We start from the raw sequence: 24,560 nt of genomic DNA, 5'->3' as shown, positions 1-24,560 counted from the left end.
CAGGTAGTGGAATGTAATAACTGAACAAAGAATGGCAAACCAGGCTCAATGATTCTGTACAAAGTGAACATTTTCTAACACAATGTTCAAATGTCTTATGCTCCAAATTGAAAAGACAGGACACAAGTTATATACTAAAATTACTTTATTACAGCTGATTTCTGTTCAATATCCCTCTGCCAGCACAATAGTCATTATAATACAAACAAAATAGTACATTTGATCCTAGTTTTATTCTTCTGTTTCATGAATCTTTTTACACATTTCAATTCACTTTTTTGTATATTGTTTTGGTGAAAATGTATGTATAATCTTCTTAATCTTTCAGACATTCAATAACAGGTTTCACAATTTATACATTTTAATACAGGTTATATATGAGTTGTAGTGGTAATGCTGTGCCAAGGAAGAATACTGACATCCTCATAGAAATGGACCCTCTGTTTTCATAAGTAGCCTATCACCACTCAATCTTTTCAAGCCTCTACATTGGCCATCTGACCAGAACCAAATGGCTCACATCATGCTATTAAAAAAAAAAAATCATGCCATCAGCCCAAGCCAAAGGGAACTCTGGAGATGAAACAATGCAGTGGTGTCTGGGCTTGGCAGCTCTGGGATGGCACAGTGTTTGACCAGAGGGAGGACCTCCATTTTTCTTTAGCCTGTTTCTTACTCAGTATCCCATACTTTCAGTCAGTAGAACAAAAGTTGACACCATCAATGTTAAATTATAATTAAAAACGTTATCCAGGTTGGTGGAGAAGCCTTGTACATGATTAAAACAAATATGAATAAAAATATCTAAGTAGTCTCCCTCACAAAAAAAATATTAAAAAAACATGAACAAAAAGGTGTGACGGGTTGGTAATCGATCTCGTATGAGATGAGGTTTCATTGACGGTTAGTGCTATCCGGGATCCTTGGGACATTCCTACCCTGAACCCTAAGCATTTTAAAATGTCAACTCCAATGGGGTAGGGACGTCCCAAGGACCACGGATAGCAAGGACCTTTCATTGGCCTGACATGTGAATGAACCATTGACCTAAGAAGCTGTTGACCTGAACATGGGCTAGGTCCCAATAATCAGAAATACCTTTTTCCCCCTGACCACTGATCATAGAAGACTTGGTGGGTATAAGCATTATAGTGGTAAATTAACCTATTGAGGCGTTTCAACTCTCTGTGGTTACAAATGAAAGGAAACATGAGGTGGAAGGTTTTGGAGAGTATTGGGACACACTCGCAGCCCTATGTACTGTAACATAATGAAACCCATGCCTGCTTTTTGGAAAGGACAGTTGGATATGATTCTGAGGCAGATATTGGAGAATTGTATTTGGGGATTAGAGTCTGCAACCATTTAAAACAAACTTCTCCTGCATCTCTTTGTGCCCCTAAAATCAAACAAGGTTTTACTGAACAATTGTAGCATCACATTCAACAAGAACAAACATCAGAATAGGTACTAATCTGGTGGATGTGAATGTAGAGAGGGTGGAGTAGAAGGAAACACAGGAGGTACAGACTCAATGCAATGACAGGTGTCATGAAGGGTGCAATGACTAACAAAGTGTGACAGTAAAGGAAAATGACAGTGTTGGCTATGCATGCACAGAAAGCAGTAAGAGTCAGTGTACACACAACCAAGCTCACTTTTCATCAGTTACTTTTACAGACCTCCATACCAATCTCAATGTTGTTTAATATTTGGTTAGTGTCTATCAAGTTAAATAATGTTAGTCTTATAGATTCTTTTTTTTAAATGTTCTTCGTCACAACGCAAGTTTAGTTAAAACGTTTAATCTCTTAAATTGTAGATATACACAATATGAACATTTCACCCCACTTTAATTTCCTAAGATATCTGCAACATTAGGTATTTTTAAGCCTTGTGGCCTTTTCAATAGATATGTTTTTAAAGTGTTTTCCATACAGAGATAGTTACCCTCATAGTAAATGCAGACTTGGTGATTGAGGGAATGGAGGTTGAGAAAATAAAGAGGGGAACCACAATGGCATAAACTCACCCATGAAAGAAACTGTTTCATGGGTGAGAGAACGCGCTCACGGATAGAAACCACTGTGGGTGTCCGAGTAAATAACTACATAAGTGCTTTGCCACCTTTAAAAGATGGAATCTGCATTAGGGGAAACAGTGCCACTGTCCACCCCAGCACCTTGGTTATTAACGTGTGGACGAAACTGAGGAGAGGTGCGTTGAGCAGTGTGGTAAAAAAAAAATAGCGCGTGCATTGATGTCCGATAGGAAAAAAAACAGTGTTCGTTGTTTGCAGTAACTTCTGTTGTTGTAACATCCCAAACGGACGTGGCAGTTTCACCATTAAGGATTCCAGCTTTAACCACTCAGCAACATAAGTGTAGAATGATAATTTAGTGCGAGTGTTATATTTACATGCCGAACACCAGTAACTAACAAGTATATGCGCTTCATTTATCTGCCATTGTTACTTTTAGGTTGATGAGATGGTCTCTTTTTTCCTGATTGCAGAGTGTTTAGTGTTGCTCAAGTTGTGGACCATTATCATTTTAAACACTGACTGCATTACATTAACCAGCTCCCACAACATGAACTCCTTGCCAAGCCTGCTGTCATGGTCAAAAACAGCCATTACATTGAGATTAAATCTTTCCCTTTTAAACACATTCTGAAATCATATTTTATTCCAACTTATGGAAGCTCTGCTCTACTGTGCCCACTTATTTCATGTTAAACCTGGCCTGCAACATTTTGTGCAAAAGGTGTTTTTTAACCAAGCATACAATATAAGTCCTTTAACTATCCCTGTCACCATAATCTGGTTCGTTCTTGTCCAACATGAATCCTCCACAGAGCCATAGAAATACGTCTACATACTGGTATGACTCTGCTAACTCACTTGTAATTAACCCCAGGTAATCAAATCCTGACTACGTATCTGACTAAGGTCAACTATTAGCTACACTTTTCAACTTCCCCACCTCAACCACATAATACAGACACACTATATTCATCCCTCAGGTTGCTGTGCCTAAAATAAAGTCAAACTACCATCTGTTTTACTCTATACATTGTATGTACTGTATAAAGTGCTTTGACAAGACAGCAGTATTTAAAGGCACTAAAATAAAATCAACTGATAAATGTCAGGGTTCTTATTAAAGGTATTAGAGTCTTGGCTCTTGTATCGGACAATCATGACAATCATGTAATAATTATACTGATCCCCTCCTCGATCATTCAGCCAACTAAGATGGAACTCACAATCTGTCATCCTCCGCACAGCAGACACCCAGAACCAGCCCTCAAGTACCTGTATGCATGATATTATCACCTTTAGAACTTCTGCTCAATTGATCACTTCACAAAACTCCTGATATGGACATCAATTTCATAGGTACATGAGGACAGATGTTAGGATCCTCTCTTCCTGAAGTACACAATTTTCATTGAATGATGCCAAATGTAATACAAACTTGGTAAACTATTTAATCAATCTGAAGCTGAACTAAAACATAAAAAAATATGCCAGTTTTACACTGAGAATGAATTATCAGTATCATGGCATACAAAGGCACCATCTTACTGAGTATTAACATACATATAAACTTTTAGCTGTTAGCTAAGCCTATAGTTTATTATGGCTCTGCCATGTCCCTCTGGTTTTGGCTGATGTAGTAATGCTATGAGACACACCCACCCACTTGGAAACCCTAAACAACAGTGAAGATTTGGATCTACTGTAGGTGGGCTATTATGGCCTAAGGAACGGTTGAAGACTGCTGCCTAGTGGCCAGTGCCACACACTACAGTAGTACAGAACAGCTGAATATGGCCATAGTTGAAGCTATGGTCAGCCTGGACCCCTAGCATTGCATCCGAAACAGACAAATAGAAAGAATAGCATCTAAAACATTCATATTCTGCTTTAGTGTTCTTATTGGCAAATGGATAAATTAGCAGCTTAGACTCCCACAGGGAGGTGTAAAATAAAATGCAGATCACTAAATGTTGGCAAAATGCTCATTGATATAAAAAGGTTCACTGTCTGTTACTGCTTCTTCAATATATTAAATGTAAACATTTAAATCTTTCAAACTGCAAGTGTAACTGTGAAATTCACAACAAAAATCCTACCTCGATGATATGACATTGCTAAAAACACAAACTTCTCTTGCTCTTACGAGCTGCAATTCCAAAAAACTATTATCTTTCTTTCTTAATAAAAAACAGACAAATAAGAACAGCCAAAATATAATTGATCTAATTCTACAAAACTCTCAGATTCTTGCATGTAAAAACTTATTAAAAAAATCCCATTCACAAAATGTCACCACATTCCTGCAACAGGGGTTGATAGAAGTTTGTGAGATGTTTAATAACAACTGCCTGGCTTAAAGTAGCTTCGGCTACAACAACAAAAGCGAGTTATGGAAGCTGGCCAAAATACAAGCCAACAACATTGTGTCCCAGTGTCCCTCACAATCTCAAACCTAAAAGATAATGTCAAACCAACTCTAATTTGTTTCAGATATTGTCAAGCAGCTCTATACGGTATCTGAGCAGTTTATTAAACCTCTCCCTGTTAAAACATTTTAGAACACAAAACTTTCTTCAGATTTGGAAAGAGAAACAATCTCTGCGATTTAAAATGACCATAAAAGCAGGCTAGCATAAGGAGAGTAAACAAATAAATAATAATAAAGTAACTGGATAGATAGATGGGCCAATGTATTATCAAATTTGGAGCAGGGGCATTTCCTGGGCTGTCTTAGTTTGCTGTGATTGGTAGACACTAAGCAACTTTTAAATTAAAAGCAGTTGGCAGACGTCAAAAGGCTTTTTGACAGTGGTCTCAGTGGTGAAAAAGGAGAGCAGTGGCTATGGATAACACATATATATGTACATGAAAATGATTTCTAAGAGAGAGAACACTAAATAATAAGTATTTAGTGTTGACACTGAATGGTTTCTATAGAAACAGAAGAACTGATCTGTATGTGTGCTAATAAACTGCTGTGTAGAGGGGGTGTGCCTCTTTCAGCCCTTTTGACCTGAGCAACATTTATTTCCACACGCATTCACATCTGTACACAGGACAGGAGAGGAATAGGAGAGAGGGGATGAAAAATGTGTGAAAGAGAGGTGGAGGTGTAGTAGAGCTCAGCCCATACTGTCCCACTCTGCTCTGTGGACTTGGCAGCATCCTACTCTGACTCTGGGAGTCTATGTGTAGGACAGGTGCGACCCGTTGGATATCTGAGAGTTGACGCTGGTGCTCCTGCTCATAGCCTGCTCACTGCGCCCCCCTGAGGCTGTCCTGCTCAGTGCCTGGGGGCTATTCTGCACTCCTCCACTGCCTCTGGCCCCCAGGGGCACTGCCGAGGGGTGGCCCCACGGCTGAGGACCCCCGCCTCCCTGCATGCCTTGGCCCCAGGCTTGCTGCATGGGGGACCCTCCTTGACCAGAGTGGTAGTGGTGTTGGTGATGGCTGCCTTGGTGCCCTGACCCTCCACTGCCCCAGTGTGGCCCTTGAGAGCCCCCAGAGTGGTGCTGTGTCTGGGGGTGGGCCCAGCTGCCTGGGGCCCCTGGGAAGCTGTGGCTAAAGGCCTCTGGGGAGAGGTTGGACAGCACCATGTTGTTGAAGCCTAGACGCATGCTCTCTGAGTCGAACGCTTCGATCTCCCTGGCCTGGCGCTCCAGCAGGCTACGGATCCTCTCCGAACGCTCGTTCTGAAGGGCCAGCATCTCCTCCTCAATCTGAAGATACAAACATACACACAGCTGCTCAGTATCATAATATTTTCATGTCAAAATAGCACTGGTTTAGCAATGATAAGAGCAAACTCTGGAGCTTGAAATGAAATAAAGCCTATATTTCAATTGAAGCTTTTTGCCACTAATACACCATTACTACATCCCAAATGGCACCCTATCCACTTACAATGCACTGCTTTTGACCACAGTGCACTATACAGGGAATAGGGTGCCATTTGAGTCATTTATGTAAAAAATGTTCCCAGTATGGAAGATCAGACCTTCTGCTCCAGTAGGGCCCTCCGGAGGGACACTCTCTGCTCCAGGTCCTTCCTCTCACGGTCGTGCTGGGCATCCGTCTGCATCTTGATCTTGCTCTGGTAGGCGTTGAGTAGCTCCAGCTCCTGCTGCAGCTGCATCCTCAGCACCTGGCACTGAGCCTCCTGAGCCTCATCCAGACGCAGCTAGAGACGAGGGGAGCCAGACAGGGAGTCAGCACAATATTAAAGTGATACTTCGGGATATTGACAACGAGGCCCTTATCTACTTCCCCAGAGTCAGATGAACTTGTGGATACCATTTGTATGTCTCTGTGTGCAGTATGAAGGAAGTTAGAGGTAGTTTCGCTAACAAGCATTAGCACAATGACTGGAAGCCTATGGGTATCTGCTAGCGTGCTAGTTAGCAACTTCCTTCAAACTGCACGCAGAGATATAAAAATGTTATCCATGAGTTCATATGACTCTGGGGAAGTAGATAAAGGACCTCATTGCCAAAAGGCCCATCATCAGTAGTCAGCTTTTAGAAACTTATCCCTCTCCTGCCTCCCTCCCTGCAGTGTTTTCAAGGTCCCTGTGTGACTCACAGCCTGTGTGGAGAGCATTTCGTTGATAGAGTGGTCGTACTGCTCAGCCAGGATGGCCAGCTTGCGGGTCTGCTCCTCCTTTAGACGCTTCAGGACAGCCTTGTGGTCAGACTTTGGTGTGCTCTCCAGTAGGTGGTTTCTCAAGGCCTTGTACTGTCTGGTCTGGATCTTACATGTGTCTTGGAACTGTTTCTTAATCTGGAGCTCTTTGGACTGGGACAGAGGAGGGAGGAAGAGAGGACAAACAGAACAGTGAGGGGTCAGGTCTGGAGCTCTTTGGACTGGGACAGAGGAGGGAGGAAGAGAGGACAAACAGAACAGAGAGGGGTCAGGTCTGGAGCTCTTTGGACTGGGACAGAGGAGGGAGGACAAACAAAACAGTGAGGGGTCAGGTTCCTACATCCTACAGGTTCCTACATCGTTGACAGTAACAGAAAACAACAATTTGTCTGTTAGTATACAATGTGTGCTCACCTTGAGGCTCTTGGGCTGCTGTCGGACCTCCATGACGTGTTTGCGTCGGAGCTCTCTCTCCCTCCTCTTGTTGTACTCCTGCTGGTTGGTGAGTTCTGTCTGGTGCTGCAGGCGGATCAGCTCAGCCCTCATCTTCTGGATGGTGTTGACCTGGCGGAACTCCAGCTCCTGCATGGACTCATGGTGCCGCAGCAGCATGGCATGCTCCAGGTCCTTCTGCGTCTGACGCTTATTCAGCTCCTACACACAGACGGACAGGCAGGGAGGAACAACCATACAGGTTAGGAGAAAAGTGCATTTTATAAGACAAAGGGCAGTATTCGAAAGGAATGTTGGAACTATGTATGGAAGTAAGAAAATGAGCAGAACCCACAGCTGAGCCATGGTTACAAAACCAAGACCGAGAGCAGGCAAGGGGACCCTCTTTTGAGGAGAGTGAGAGGAACAAGGGACTGTATGAATGAGGAGAGCTGAGTGATTACAGCTGACCTCTCTCACTAGGTCCTGCTCCACGTTGTGGCGAGCGATGAGGATCCTCCTCTTGAAGCGTCGACACTCCAGCTCTAGGTATTGTCTCTGTCTCCTCAGCAGGTTGGCCTCCTCCTCAGCCTGGAAGTGCTGGAAGTTCTCCTTCTGCTTGGACAGCCACTCCTGCTTCTCCTTCTTAGGGGTCGACTGGTTCTCATTCAACTCCTGGGGGAAGAACAAGGGCAGACATTAGTTTAGTTCAACTGTCGTACCCCATCAGTAGCCAAAATATAAGCTTGTTTTTCCAATGTTTGCAAACAACGTAAATGTAAACAAACACTGTATAGCCTCAAAACACGGTTAAAACTATAATTTAGATATCATGGATGGTCAGTCCTTGCATCCATAACTCTGTCTATGAACTTAAGTGTGGTTACACTTTTTCCAGCCACATCCCTCAACCTCAGTGGGAGTACGCTTTGTTATCGTTTCAACTGCGGATTGCCGCTTTAAGCAAGTCGACATGGGAGCTTGCTGTCCACATTTGCAAATTTTTTGTAGAGGTTTAGTCATTCATTGAGTCTGTCTGACATGCTGAGAGGAGTATGTAGGCGAACAATGGTGCAAGTCTTGTTTTTTCTTGAAATGATATAGCAATGATTGAAGCCTTTGTATAATGTGTGTTCATCTGTATGACTGCGTGTGATTCTCTACCTCTTTGAGCTGCTCCTTGCGGAGTTTGTACTCTCGTTTCTGGGACTCTAGGAAGCTGTTCAGCTCTTTCTTCTGCTGGCTCTGGATGTGCTGCTGGAACTTCTTCTCATCATTGGAAAAGGTCTTCGCCTGCAGAAATACACACAAATTAAACATTTGAAAATTTCAAACAAGAATATTCAACAGAGACCTAGGGAACAGTAGTAGAATCTAGACAAAGTATGAATTATGAAGTAAGTGAGCAAATGACCGTACATCTTTCTCCATGGCGGCCTGGTGCTTCTTAATGAGTTTCTCCATCTCCTGAGCGAAGCTGTTCCTCTGGTTCTCCAGCTCTTTGTCCAGACGGAGCCGGTGTTCGTCCATCTCAGCCTTCAGCTTGTTCTCCAGGGCCATCAGGTGCTTCTGGTGCTGCCTCCTCATCCTCTTATAGCCTGACATCTGCTCTCTCAGCTCACTGTCCTGCTCGTGCTCCTTCATCTGACGGGTCACCTGGGGGAAACATAGGGCTTATCATAGAACTCTAGGTTCAGCTTATTATCTCCTACAGGAACAGACACTTAAAAAAACTGCTGAATTGGGCCTTTATCTCAATATCAAATGATTTCTGGGTAACAATTAAGTACCTTACCGTGATTGTTTTCAATTAAAATACTCAAAGAAAAATAAAACAGCTTCTTAGCAAAGAGCAATTTCTCAAGCAAGAATTTTGCTAGGACTGTCTGGGAGTGGTCTGAGTGGGGAGAGGAAAAATAAAAACTAGCTGTTATTGGCAGAGAGGTTTGGAACTCTTTCTTATTGGTCTATTAATCAATTTACCGCCTGGTGATGTCACCAGGCATGCCAAAACTCCATCCCACCCGTCTTTTCAAACAGCTCTTACACTAAAAGGGCATTATAAGAATTATAAAAATTTTACAGTATTATTCCAACTTCATAGGAAAAATCAAGTTGACTGCACTGGGGCTTTAAGGGTCCATTTTAAAATCATGTTATATACAGTATCATTGTATTTCTAGGGCTCTTACCAGGGAGGCTGTGCGTATTGTGGCAAAGTGCTCGCGGTTGCGGTGGTGTTTTGGCCGTGGAGTGTGTGCAGGGGGAGACTGAGGCTCAGTGGGCGGCCGGCTGTTAGGTTCCGACTCTTCGCGATAAGTTGTCTCCTCCTCCTGAAGAAACAAATACAACGCAGCACATCAACACCAGAAAAATACCGCTTACACATAATCTGTGAAAGGCACCAGGAAACACTATGTCTTGTATATCACTGAATCATCTCACTATTATTAAACGCAGTGTCCAGTTATCCTGCGAGCAATGTTCCCTCTAAGTTCCCCCGGGACTGCAGTGCAGAAGAAATATCAGCCCGCGCAGAAAAGCACGAGATTGAACTTCACTCAATTTTCTAGTGTTCCCCTTATGTTGGCACTATCAATGTTTCCCACTATTGTGCGAAATGTGATCAAATCAATGCAACATTCCCGAAACAAAACAAACTATGTAAGAGATACTCTACACAGACCAGTGCACCATAACCAATCAGAGCTGCAGTATCCCTATTTGCAAATTATTTGTATTTAACTAGGCAAGTCAGTTAAGAACAAATTCTTATTTACAATGATGGTCCTACCCCGGCCAAACCCTCCCCTAACCCGGACGACGCTGGGCCAATTGTGCGCCGCCCTATGGGACTACCAATCACGGCCGGTTGTGATACAGCCCAGGATCGTACCAGTGTCTGTAGTGACGCCTCTAGCACTGATATGCAGTGCCGTAGACCGCTGCACCACTCGGGAGTTAAAGGGGCAGTGTTGTATTTTGAGACAGGCTTGAATAAGCTAAGTAGCCAATAGGCAGAGGGTAGTATAATTTGTCTGATTCTCTGTAATAATGGTATGCGAATAATAATGCATTGTTTGATGCAAGTGGTTTCTTGCATCAAACAACATTTTCAGTCACCTCCTTGCGTGAAGGACAAGTGGATAAACAGGTTGTCAATCCTTATATGTATTTTTTCATAAATCTTATGGAATGTAGGCCTACATTGAACACCACATTGGATGCTACTGTAGGCTGAATGATGGAACAGCTATTTCCATGTTAAAATGTTATAAGATGCATTTTCTCCATTGTTTTTTAATGGTAGGCCACTCTGATAGGCCTACATTATGATAAACAGCCACAGTAGCCTACTTGGTCACTGTAACTAAATGCGGGTACAGTCTCAGTGTTCACAGTAAACGCGTGCCAGAAGTTGCACAGGCTTCTCACAACGTTCAAGTTTGCACCCAGCAGACCAGAAATCTGCTTAGTACCCCAGATAAATTGAGGGAACATTGCCTGCGGGTCCAGCTCTAAGATCATCTCTACCCACCGGTTTGAGGTGAATGACGGAGCTGTTAGACATGACCGTGTGGTCTCCCTCCATCATGTCCAGTTCACTCTTGTCATCTCCGGCGTCGGTCAAGCTGTTGACAGAGCTGCTCTGGGAGCTGGCGCTGATCGACATACTGGGGATAGACTGGTTACTGCCAACGCTGCTCACTGTGCCTGTCCTGCCACTGTTCTCCGGTTCCTGGGGACAACACCATAACAACAGCAAGACACAGGTGAGTGAAATACTTTCTGAATGACAGTGTGTCAACTACAGCAGGTTATGAGCAGAAGATAAAAAGGAACAACTGAATATTGAGAGAATCTTTAAGACTCACCAGGCCTACCTTAATATAATAATAATTAACCGTAATATTATAAGGTTAAGAGTGCATTTAGAGGAACTTCTATTAAATAATTTCCTTGTTTTAAACACAACTGAAGACCTACCTATTCAAGCTAGCTTTTAATGTTTGATCGCTTAAAGTGGTTTGATGATTTGTGATTGTTTTCTCTACTTGTTGATGTAAGGTTGCTGAATTTTGTGTGTGTCTTGTTTTCCACCTTATTGAGGAAATAATCGTTTACAAATGAAATATTATTATTAATATCATTATTGTCCTACCTAGGCTTTTTTCAAAAGACTACGATGGTTCTGGTATAAACCATGCTCTCAAACTAAGCTCCACAGGAGAGCAGAGCCAGATTGGGCGACTGACCTCCTCGTCTCCGTCCTGTGCCTCAGCTGCAGGGCCGTTGTGAGCCTCCTGGAAGAGGATCTTCTTCATCTTGCGGTACTGCAGGTTGTCCAACTCCCGCACCGCAACCTTGGTCCTCAGGATCAGGTCCATCAGGACAGAGTCGGGCCGCTCCCGCTGCACAAACGCATGCTAAAAAAGAGGGAGGCAGAGGGACCAATCATTTTCTTTTGAGTTGAGGGTGGGTATGATTCATGTTAATTTAAGGTAAACTCAAAATCAAGTGAACAGAGCTCTGTATCGGTCTTGGCATTGGTAGATCATGATAATCATAAATAAGATACACACTATACAAAGCATTCGGGAAGTATTTAGACCGCTTTTCCACATTGTGTTACATTACAGCATTATTCTAAAATTGATTAAACATATTTTTTTCTCATCAATCTACACACAAAGCCCCATAATGACAAAGAAAAAACAGAGTAAGACATTTTTGCTAATTTATTTTTTTAAAACCCTGAAATATCGCTTTTACATAAGTATTCAGACCCTTTACGCAGTGCTTTGGTGAAGCAGCTTTGGAAGCTATTACAGCCTCGAGTCTGCTTGGGTATGACACTACAAGCTTGGCACACCAGTATTTGGGGAGTTTCTCTGATTCTTCTCTGCAGATCATCTCAAGCTTTGTCAGGTTGGATGGATGGCGTTGATGAACAGCTATTTTCAGGTCTCTCCAGAGATGTTCGATCGGGTTCAAGTCCGGGCTCTGGCTGGGCCACTCAAGGACATTCAGAGACGTGTCCCGAAGCCACTCCTGCGTTGTCTTGGCTGTGTGCTTAGGGTCATTGTCCTGTTGGAAGGTGAACCTTCGCCCCAGTCTGAGGTCCTGAGCGCTCTGGAGCAGGTTTTCACCAAGGATCTCTCTGTACTTTGCTCTGTTCATCTTTCCAAACATCCCCACAGCATGATGCTGCCACCACCATGCTTCACCGTAGGGATGGTGCCAGGTTTCCTCCAGACGTGACGCTTGGCATTCAGGCCAAAGTTCAATTTTGGTTTCATCAGAACAGATAATCTTGTTTCTCATGGTCTGAGAGTCTTTAGGCAAACTCCAAGCGGGCTGTCATGTGCCTGAGGAGTGTCATTTTACTGAGGAGTGGTTTCCATCTGGGCACTCTAACATAAAAGCCTGATTGGTGGAGTGATGCAGAGATGGTTATACTTCTGGAAGGTTCTCCTATCGCCACAGAGCAATTCTGGAGCTCTGTCATAGTGACCATTGGGTTCTTGGGGACGAATCAAGTTGTAGTAACATCTCAAGGATAATTAAACATTTTTTTTACCTATATTTAATTAGGCAAGTCAGTTAAGAACAAATCCTTATTTACAATGACGGCCTAGGAACAGTGGGTTTTCCCTGTTCAGGGGCAGAACGACAGATTCTTACCTTGTCAGCTCGGGGATTCCATCTCGGGGATTCGATCTAGCAACCTTTCGGTTACTGGTCCGATGCTCTAACCACTAGGCTACCTGCCGCCCCAAATGATCAATGGAAACAGGATGCACCTGAGTTCAGTTTCTAGACTCCAAGCAAAGAGTCTGAATACTTATGTAAATAGGGTATTTCTGTTAATTTTGTATAAGTTAGTAAAAATGCAGAAAAAAAACTTTTTCGCTTCGTCATTATGGGGTATTGTATGTAGATTGATGAGGGAAAAAAACAATTGAATCTATTTCAGAATAAGGCTGTAACGTAACGAAATTTGGAAAACGTCATGGGGTCTGAATAGTTTCCGAATGCATTGTATACACAAAAGTATGCGGACACCCCTTCAAATTAGTGGATTTGGCCATTTCAGACACACTCGTTGCTGACAGGTGTATAAAATTGAGCACACAGCCATGCAAAATTCATAGACAAACATTGGCAATAGAATGGCTTCACTGAAGAGCTCCGTGACTTTCAACATGGCACCAACATAGGATGCTACCTTTCCAACAAGTCAGTTTGTCAAATGTCTGCCCTGCTAGAGCAGCCCCGGTCAACTATAAGTGCAGTTATTGTGAAGTGGAAACGTCTAGGAGCAACAACGACTCAGCCGCGAAGTGGTAGGCCACATAAGCTCACATAACGGAACTGCCACGTGCTGTAGCGCGTAAAGATTGTCTGTCATCGGTTGCAACACTCACTACCGAGTTCTAAACTGCCTCTGGAAGCAACTTCAGCACGATAACTGTTCGTCGGTAGCTTCACAAAATGGGTTTCCATGGCCAAACAGCTGCACACATGCCCAACATCCCCATGTGCAATGCCAAGCGTCGGCTGAAGTGGCATAAAGCTCACCGCCATAGGACTCTAGAGCAGTGGAAACACGGTCTTTGTCAGTCCGACTGACTAATCTGGGTTTGGCGGATGCCAGGAGAACGCTACCAGCCCCAATGCATAGTGCCAACTGTAAAGTCTGGTGGAAGAGGAATAATTGTTCGGGCTAGGCCCCTTAGCTCCAATGAAGGGAAATCTTAACGCTACAGCATACAATGACATACTAGACGGTTCTGTGCTTCCAACTTTGTGGAAACAGTTTGGGGAAGGCCGTTTCCCGTTTCAGCATGACAATGCCCCCGTGCACAATGCGAGGTCCATACAGAAATGGTTTGTCGAGAGCAGTGTGGAAGTACTTGACTGGCCTGCACAGAGCCCTGACTTCAATCCCATCAAACACCTTTGGGATGAATTGAAATACCAACTGCAAGCCAGGCCTAATCGCCCAACATCAGTGCCCAACCTCACTAATGCTCTTGTGGCTGAATGGAAGCAAGTCCCTGCCGCAATGTTCCAACATCTAGTTGAAAGCCTTCCCAGAAGAGCGCAGGCTGTTTAAGCAGCAAAAGGTGGACCAAGTCCATATTAATGCCCATGATTTCTACAATGAGATGTTCGACGAGCAGGTGTCCAGATACTTTTGGTCATGTAGTGTACATCAGAGGTCTTACATTTAAAAGTTCCTCAGAGTTGGGCCTGTCTTGGGGGAATTTCTGAAGGCAAGAATCTACAAAGTTTCGGAAGTAATCCGTCCTGAAGTGAGAGATGTGGAAAAGAGGGAAGAGTTAGTTTCGTTCTCACCATGACACACTTTAAAAGCGGACAAATGCCTTCTCCTAAAGAGTAAGTCAACTCCGACGAAGCTACATGACGTACCATTCACTTGACTGCAGTGTGGGGCTTTCATTCTGCGCTATGTGATACAAGGCACTCATCGCATTCATATTGAACAGTGGAGGTTTTCTCTCAGCTAGAAAAAAAGATCAGAGAAAACAATAGGTTACCAGGATCCACTAAAAGCCAAACATAACAAGGAGGACAGTGGGGAGGAGAAGAACTAGGAAGACAGACAAAACCTAGCACATGTATTATTTCAACCAGTATGAAAAATATAAAAATAGGTATACTTTCTTTACTGGCCAGATACTGGTTTGAGATAGGGAATGAACAAAGGAGAACATTAAAACAACAGGAGAGCTAGAGTTGAACCAGAGCAGAGTACATGGACTAAAGAGTTTACCTAATTCAATGCAGGTTATTCCCAGAGACCAGATGTCAATCTTCCCATCGTATTGACCCTCGTCCATAGCCAGGATTACCTCTGGGGCCATCCTGAGGAAACATACCCATTTTAATGACCGTTACATCGCTTTTGATTTGATGGAAAATATTGAATGAGACTATAGAGGGTGAACCATTTCTAAATTCTTCCCCATATTTCAAACACCATCCATTTTTCTTGTACATTGGAATTCTGCCACTCACCAATATGGCGTCCCCACAAAAGAGTTGGCTGGAGAGACAATGGAGGCAGAACCAAAATCTGCAAGTTTCACCTGGCCAGGCTCTGTCAGCAAGACGTTCCCTGCCTTAATATCTCTGTCAGACAGACAAACAGAGGAGAGTGATTATGGCATTAGAGCTTTGTTCCACTGGCACAGGCACACTCTCTCCCTAAGGGCACAAAGAAGTCAGTCTAGCACGTTCACACATACAGCTACTAGCACTACTCACCGGTGAATCATGTTGTGGGAATGAAGGTAAGCCAACCCCTGTAGAGCACCGTGGGTAATCGCTGCTATTTCCATTTCTTGTAGAGGTTTCTTGTGAACTACAGAAGATGCAGAGATAGAGGGGATGAGAGTGCTGCAAATCATGGTGAAAACCACAAAGAAGAACTCATCTTATAAATCATCACAGTGTCATAAAAACTCCCATCTTACCTTCCAGGACATCAGAGGCAGAGCCTAGACAGTACTCCATCACCAGCTACAGAGACAGAAAGAGAGAGTGTTATACAGGGTTAATTAATGTACCTGTTTCAGAGTATTCACCATAGCATTTTGACCTATTGTTTATATTTTCCATTCAGATAACACTCTTACCCAGGCAGTGTGCTCTCGCAGATAGCATCCTTTATACTCTATGCTGTTTGGGTGCTGTATTCTCTGCAGAAACTTCACCTCCTTAATTATGTCTTGCCATTTCTGTAAGGTAAAACAGTGGAACGATTACATCATGCTTGCGTAACATGCTCTAAAAGGGCCAATCTGCAGTTCAGGCAATTAGCAGTCATCCATCCTCTTGTTTTGGTAAAAAGCTGAGGGATGCACCTGGAGAAATGTAACCACTCAAATGCAGTCTGACCATCCAAGATATCACATCTATAGTTTTAAGAATGTTTCGACGCCATACAGTTTGTTTAAAATTACAATGCTTACAAATACTGGAGAAAAACAAGGTTATATTTGGGGTTCTAATGGGGTACGACAGTTGAACTAAGCTCATTAAGTATTTATAAAAGTTATATTCTTCAAGAATCAATAGGTATATCATTCATTTATAAGTCCAAAAATGGATGTAGCAACTGCAGATTGCCCATTTCAACAATAAGGACAGAAACGCAGGCTGGAACTATTAGGTGTTCTACATTGAACTTTAGTTACTTCCCTTTGAGTTCCACTCCACTTCTTTGGGTTAATGAATTACCCAATCCAGTCATTTTGCCAGATTCAAATCTGATTATCAACTGTTTTTAGACTGCGCTTCAGGGAACAGGTTTGCAGTTCCACTACTTTAAGCAAATAAGCTAGATGTTTTAATTCGAAACTGCTGAGAAACACAACAAATCCCTTTGAAGACCAAAATTTAGAGAAACTATAGGCCTAAAGCTCCAAACTCACTGAGGAAAGGATCTTGAAGGAATAGGCCTTGTTAGATTAGATGCTATTGAGCCTTTTCACTGTAAACCGATATTGAGACAACAAACAAAACATCTGTAACAGCCCTGCACTGTCTCAACTCATTGAAGTTGCGTAACCTTTAAAACGAGGCAACTGTTTCCTGGAGAACACGATGTGTCATCACACCACTGATTAAATACAATGTCATGGGATTAATAGATCATATTGTTTGTACTCCATGCCGACATTGTCACACAATTATCTGATTTACATATTTTTTAGCTAACTGTGCACTTTTCAGAAAAAATTATGCTATTTGCAAGTGAGAGATGCTTACTAACAAAACTAGAATTATGAAAGGTGCTGGATTATATCTATAACAAAGTAAGCTTCACCTGGTAACTGATAACAAGTGTGACATTTTTGTCTGAATCTGTTGTGTTATAACTAGTGTTGTGACGATACCATGTGGAGAAGAAAAAAAAAATCTGTGGCCTAGCATCCCGTTTCCCCATGTACACCAACCCCTTGTTCACGTTGTCACTGAAATTCACACTTCTACTCAATACAACACATATTGAATTTAACTTCACACTTTCAGTGTATAATAGAATACTGCATAGACTGGCTGATTTGCTCATATTTGCAAAGGCCTACCTGTGATTTGGCTGGAGGAATGGGAGGAAGGAATACAAATGCATAATGATCTGCATGTCACTGTGTCAGTAAGGGGAAAACACTGCACAATGATCTGCATGTCACTGTGTCAGTAAGGGGAAAACACTGCATAATGATCTGCATGTCACTGTGTCAGTAAGGGGAAAACACTGCATAATGATCTGCATGTCACTGTGTCAGTAAGGGGAAAACACTGCACAATGATCTGCATGTCACTGTGTCAGTAAGGGGAAAACACTGCACAATGATCTGCATGTCACTGTGTCAGTAAGGGGAAAACACTGCATAATGATCTGCATGTCACTGTGTCAGTAAGGGGAAAACACTGCATAATGATCTGCATGTCACTGTGTCAGTAAGGGGAAAACACTGCACAATGATCTGCATGTCACTGTGTCAGTAAGGGGAAAACACTGCATAATGATCTGCATGTCACTGTGTCAGTAAGGGGAAAACACTGCATAATGATCTGCATGTCACTGTGTCAGTAAGGGGAAAACACTGCATAATGATCTGCATGTCACTGTGTCAGTAAGGGGAAAACACTGCATAATGATCTGCATGTCACTGTGTCAGTAAGGGGAAAACACTGCATGAAACCTTCTTTACTCTTCAGTTAACACAGACACACACTCTCTCTCTCTCCCTTCCTCACAGTCTCCCTCACTCTCATAAACACACACTCTCTCCCTTACTCTCATAATTGTTTTATTTAACTAGGCAAGTCAGTTAAGAACAAATTCTTATTTACAATGACGGCAAACACCAGCCAAACCCAGACAACACCCTATGGGACTCCCAATCACAGCCGGTTGTGATACAGCCTGGATTCGAACCAGGGTGTCTGTAGTGATGCCTCTAGCACTGAGATACAGTGCCATAGATTGCTGCGCCACTTGGAAGCCCAAACAAAACACACACCACTCTCTCTCTCTCTCTCCCAAACACACTGCTCCCAACTTTTAAAACATTAGGCACTAAGCAGAATTTAAGGAGCACCAGAAAGAAATAGATTGTTGATATAGTTTATTCTTACATTAGGCCTATATGAATCCTACCTTTGAAGCACACCTCATGAGTAGCAGAACCTTTTGCTTTCTTCCTGTGCCAATCAAATTTGCTTAAACCTACAGTCAAGTTACCAGGTTATTAGCTAGCTAGGTAACATGACTGAACAACGTTGTTTGTTATCAAACCAATAATTAGAAACCCAGGATTAGTTAACAGCCCGCGACATGGTTTGTGAAATAACTTAAAATGCGCGTGAATCCTGATAGAAAGAAAAACTGGTAATATGGGTGATATTTTTGAACCATTTAGGCTAGAGACAAGCCGTATTCGTTGCTGTAAAGCTGCAAGCATGCCTGGGGCGAAGCGCTGCTCCATTCCCCTCTGACACTCAGAGGCTGCATGACAGTGAACTTGCAAAGTCCACTCAGACTGGTCTGTGTGCTCTTGGTCATAACAAGGGATGAAATTATAGAATGTACCAACATTGCTCGCGTTGCATGCTGCTCCAATGTAACAAATGTACAACTCTAACAAAAGACTCATCAGGGTCTGCATTCCCGCTCGCCATCAAGGCTAAATTATATTTCAAAATCCTTACGGAGGAATAGATGTGCATGGAGGGCGGACGGAGAGAAGCAGATGACAGGGCTGGTAGAGGATGTGGCTGGCTGATTACAGCTGCTACGTGATATGCGCATGAAAGTGAAGTGGATATCATTGGACCAGTAGTATCATATGAAACAGTACTACGGTATTCTAAAATGAGGTATCATAACGTTTTGGTGCAGTGATATTACCATAGTACCGGTATACTGTACAACACTGGTTATAACTGTTTGATGTAACATCAACGGCATTTGATGCACAGTCACTCTTACCTCGTTGGATTGTTTTCCACTGTACGACATCTTCTTGATGGCCACCACCTCAGTGGTCCGCACATCTCGTGCCTGAAGAAAAATACAAAGTCAACACCCTGCCCTATATCTTAAACAGTTCTGAATGTAAGTCCAGCTCTGTTACTGAGCACAGAGTGGCGGGTCCAAGTACTCACAAAGTAGACTGCACCGAAGCTGCCATGTCCGATCTCTCGCAGGTCTGAGAACAGTTTCTCAGGGTCCTCCTTGAAGAAGAGCTCAGCAACATCGGGGTCTTTCAGGCTCCCCGCCCGACTAGTGTTGGGCATGCTGAGGGGGGGACGTGCCAGTGCCGCCACCGCCGCGGCCAGGGATTATCTGGATATGCGACAGCGACGTGACAGCCCCCACCGACGGTTCATCTGCAGGACAGTGGCCTCATACGTGTACACACCTGGGGGGATGGAGAGGACAGAGAGTGAGAACTAGCAAAGTAGCACTAAGCGAGCACATTAATATCATACTTTTTCCCACGTTTTAGTTATTTAGCAGATGCTCTTATTAGGTAGGCTAGTCTACATGAGATTATTATGGATACGAGCAAGAATATTTATTAGTCAAATTGCTGTCATGCATCGATCATCATGTCACCAGAATCAGACCCTCGATACTTATTGGAAAGGAGCATCAAGATCATTGTGCACTTTCATGACCCTGTGAAGTTCATACATTTTTTAATCTGTAGTTTAATAAAATCTACGATTCGACACCATATCATCGCCCAACTCCAAGATTACTTCGATATGATGGTTAATATTGCCCATAAAGGTGTTTCCACCACCATTTCTCACATAATATATTTTACAGACACAAAAAGATCCCACCATGTCAAATGAACAAATTATGTCTGTATTTATAAAATTGTATCGAAACTTCCTGTTCCCATCACAGCTGTCGTAAAAAATATATAATTATATATATGGTATGACTTTACTCGCATAAAAACTGTAGATGGAAACATGGTTCATGTCATTATTATTTATGCATGAGGGAGAGGAAGTGCAAAGGAGACACCCTCGAGTGGCAGAGTTGTGTGCAGTCTTCGGTCTGAAGGGTTTCCTCAGGTGTACAAATTCAGTTGTGTCATCAATGGTTTGAGAGAAAAAAAACACCAGTGCTGTGCTTTCAACTTTTTGGCTCAGTCTAGTGTTCTCTCCCTCGGATATGACGCACACCATGGGCTGCTTTAGGCAGACGATGAGAAAGAAACTAGTGTGCCTGCCATGTCCAGCCCATTACTGTAGGATCATGGCCCTCTGAGCATCCCTGGCTGCCACAGGAGAGCCTAATAATAGGAGCGAGGGATGGGCACATTGGCCAGTGACGTCAGGCTGAGCTCTGGAGAGTGGCCAGTTATAGCTCTTGGTCCATTCTGGCAAACGAAGTAGGAAGAGACCACAGTCTCCTGTTTCCATAGAAACAGCAACTACTGTAAGAAAGCCAGTGGGCTGTGTCCTGGCTGATAGACAGAGGTATGCAGACAGACAGATGTAAGGAGGAAACAAAGAAAATAGCCCTGCAGCTGATAACCTCACACAAAGAAAACCCAACATTACAACACAGTAGGTGACTAAGGAATGGATGATATGAGCTATGCACCATACCATCCATAACATAAAACTGGCTAGTTGTTAGACCTGTACGGTCAAGACAGACATTTCCTCAGTCAATTGATTCAAATATATATATTTAGGGGGTATTTTCCATCCTCAAATAAAAAAACAAAACTCTGTTTTTTACTAGGCCTATTCCAACATTGCCAGAGGAAGACCAACAAGTGTGGTAGTAACATGTTGCTCCTATGGCTGCATAGCCACTCCTCGACAACACCAGAAAATTGAGTCGGCTACAGTGCCAATTTTTTTTTGTAATTCAAAAACATTTCTGGCAGTAACACAATATGTCACTGTCTGTATGCCTCAATAAACATGTAACTTATCGCTGGATCTTAAACATGATGTAATTGTTGATAGCTAACTAGTTATCTGAGGAAGGTTGACTGTGCCCAGCCAGCTCAGATGATCAGCTGCACACAGACACACTGAGCAACACTCTCCCTCTCTGACGCCAGAGTCACAAGACTGTTCCTCTCCTTCTTGGCCTGGGAGGAACAGCACAGCCGGACTCCAGTCCCTCAGGCACAGCAGGCAGACATCCTTTGTCCCACTGGACGACTCACTACCCTGCTGTACAGATGCAGCCACAGCCCTGAAATAAAGTCTCATTAACGGCATGGGACTGTGGATTTATTGCCATTGTTGTTTACTACATTGTTGTTCATGAATGAGCCTTGTTGTTGTAGCCCATCTCTCATGATGATGACGTTTTGAACGGCAGGATGCATGTGAGAGCAGTGACAGCGATGGTAACTGATACATTTAATGAAACACTTCGGCGTGCCACACATACACACAGAGAGAGAGGCAGCAAGAAGACAGCAGAACAGGACAACAAGCTGGAGGGATGGAATTCCCTCTGCATACTGTCACTGCACTGTATTTCTCAGCATTTCCTGTTCGCTCAGCTATAGGCCCTGCTGGGAATTGTTTCAGGCAGTAAGACTATTCTATCGTAGCTTATACAGCCCTAGCAATGGTGTTGCTTTGGAGCTCTTAGAGGGGAAAACTGTATTGTATTATCTGTGTAAGTGTAATGTGGTCTGTGATAGGCTAATCAATAATTTCATGTATTGACAATGCAAGGGTGTGGATACAAACATGGCCATCCTTATTGCCTATCCCTGGGACCTATGTGTGTCTCTCTCTGGAGTATGCAGTACACTGTTTGCGAAGTGAATTGAAATCCAATTCATGAATTGATCATCATAGTAGAAAACAATTAGCAATATTCAATTAACTTCCTGATTTGAAAACTGAATTGACCCAACCCCTTTATTTTCATGATTGTGTAAGAGCCCCATAAACAAATGAAATGAGTATGAACACATAGCCAACTCATTTCAGTTCACAAGGTAGTGGCACCCATTTAATTGACCAAAACACCACACACACACAAACTGAACCAGGGAAATGACAATTATTAATCAATATGCAAGGAGGACATCAGATTTAATGTGCCTTCCAGCATTTATGGAGACTTTTAGGCCAACGTTAATGGATTGGGGCATATGAATGTCACAGCTAACAAATCCAATCATAGAGGGGTCTAAACTAGGGTCATAGCAGCTGGATGGGAATGCAAGCTATTGCCAAGTGTTGTCTCATTCTTAAAAATAATAATAGCCAGGCTTGTGCAATTTTAGGTTTATTCAAATGCATTTAGTAGTGTTCTGTTCTTATTAATGATGTGTACCTATTGCATAAGGACTGGAACACCCAGCATTTGTAAACAAATGTTGTGTGGATCAAAGAAACAGATAACATAACAAAACAGACTATTGTTTACCATCTGATCTTTGCGAGAGATGCAACATACACCTAATATGTACCCTAGTTAATGTGACAGTACAGTAGAAAGATTGTAAATTGACGAATGACGTTCAAGGCAAACTCATCATTGAGGAACGTCCCTAGACTCCCTAACCATTTGCTTGCTCGCTGGCAAGCTGCCCAGCCAAGGCTAGTAGTGGCATAACTAACACATACCTAGCTAGCTATAGCCAAGACATTGCTCAAAGTTCTGTCAGAACTCCCCAAAATCCAATCGACAAAACATTTAACGTTACTACGAGACAATGCAGCCAACTTTAGTAGCTTTACTAATGTCAACAAACTGGAAGTTACCGCTAGCTAGTTACCTACACCCCATTCGAGTAGTTTGGTCGATGCAGCCAAGAAAACGTGAAGCAGCTAACTAGTACTACTGTTAGCTAACTTGATGTTACTAGTAACGTTAGCTAGCCATAGAAGCCAACTTAGTTTCTTATGTGGTGTGCAAGCAATACATGGTGATATGACAAGTGTCGTAGGTATAAGTGCATTTTAGGGCAACGTTGCAAGTACTGTTTACCACCGTATCATTCACATTTTAACCCGTTAAAAATGTGAGGCTAGCTATCGTTAGCTGCTGCTAGCCAGTTTAAACTCACCCTTCCGACGGGCCTGGCTGGTTTGAGCCGAGCAGAGAATGTCGTGTGGTTCAACCAATTGTGGACAGGAAGAGTACTGGGCGTGTGTTTTTTCCTGTATTATATTTTCCTTACACTGATTTCTGATGTTTTTCAAAGTTGCCAACCGATTTGTTGATTTAGGTTGGCTGTGTAGAGTTGGCAAAAAATCTCCACCCTTGCCTTGGACTAACGGGGGCCCAGATTGTCGAATCCCGTACTACAGGCAGATCCCAAAGATGGCGGCCGTGCTTTCCACCGCCTCCCTCCGTGACAAATACGGCGGGGAAAAATGTGAGGGAAGCTCAGGGAACACCACGAAAACAACTACACTGAAAGCGACCGCACCCTTGATATCGTCGGAAAATTGGAGAGGCCTTTTCTTTGAATGAGAGTAGGAATATGTTCAATATTTCACAGTGTTTATGTTGGGATTCTCTCCCGTCCTCTTTCAATTCAGTCTGTTCCTGGAACGCCAGTTCCGCCCTATCGCTGTAAACTCCCTCTGACCCATTCATAATTAAACAGTCATTGCTCTGACCCAATACTCTGACCTAAACGCATGAAACAGCAAAGCTACAAAAACCACAATGAGCGGTGACAATGCAGTTACTGGTCTGCAGACTAAATAGTTTCTCTAATTACCATGGACAAAATAAAATGGCATGCCCATAGCATAACAAGTTACTGAAGCTATGGACATTATTTTTAACAACTTTTCCCCAGCATTGCTTAGCATGATGTAGCTCTTTTAAAATTTTATTTTATTTCATCTTTATTTAAAAAATTCTTATTTACAATGACGGCCTACCAAAAGGCAAAAGACTTCCTGCGGGGACGGGGGCTGGGATTAAAAATAAAAATGACAAGAGAGACTGCCTTTTGGTAGGCCGTCATTGTAAATAAGAATTTGTTCTTAATTGACTTGCCTAGTTAAATAAAGGTTAAATAAAATTAAAAAAGAGAAACCACAACACTACATAAAGAGACCTAAGACAACAACATAGCATAGCTCTCGAGAACCCAAGCAGACCAAAGGTGGTTTACAGCCGGTCCCAAATGCGATGCAGTTGGAGTCATGATAAGGGCAAAGCATTTCCACGAACATCACTGAAGTTGGGTTCAATTAGTGCAATTTAGTTTCAGACAGATACATTATTGGAATATCTAACAAATTATGCCGAGGGTCATAACTAAGCTATTACAGATTGACCAATTGTGAGTCCTACTATTCTATGTCAACACCCCAAAGAAAAGGAAAACAGACCATGTATTGTATCAGTGATATTAGTAGGCCTAATATGAAG

The 24,560-nt window shown here is 42.8% G+C and overlaps 1 protein-coding gene across 1 annotated transcript; it reads right to left on the bottom strand.

The window, feature by feature from the left end:
• Positions 1-127: 127 nt before the first annotated feature.
• On the bottom strand, positions 128-23,880 carry LOC115163439 (serine/threonine-protein kinase TAO1). Its single transcript, XM_029715295.1, has 20 exons — positions 23,236-23,880; positions 19,325-19,581; positions 19,149-19,220; positions 15,784-15,885; positions 15,622-15,667; positions 15,413-15,509; positions 15,164-15,277; positions 14,919-15,010; positions 14,555-14,648; positions 14,350-14,431; positions 11,374-11,544; positions 10,656-10,856; positions 9,310-9,450; positions 8,537-8,773; positions 8,282-8,410; positions 7,589-7,792; positions 7,100-7,339; positions 6,626-6,838; positions 6,042-6,224; positions 128-5,763 (listed from the first exon to the last, which is right to left on the bottom strand). Exons 2-20 carry the CDS (start codon positions 19,454-19,456, stop codon positions 5,230-5,232), a joined length of 3,084 nt encoding a protein of 1,027 aa, XP_029571155.1. The 5' UTR covers positions 19,457-19,581; positions 23,236-23,880; the 3' UTR covers positions 128-5,229.
• Positions 23,881-24,560: the final 680 nt, after the last annotated feature.

Source organism: Salmo trutta, chromosome 26 (assembly GCF_901001165.1).
Source record: "Salmo trutta chromosome 26, fSalTru1.1, whole genome shotgun sequence".
NCBI classification, from domain to species: Eukaryota; Metazoa; Chordata; class Actinopteri; order Salmoniformes; family Salmonidae; genus Salmo; species Salmo trutta.
This window is presented reverse-complemented; position numbering and strand designations above follow the sequence as displayed.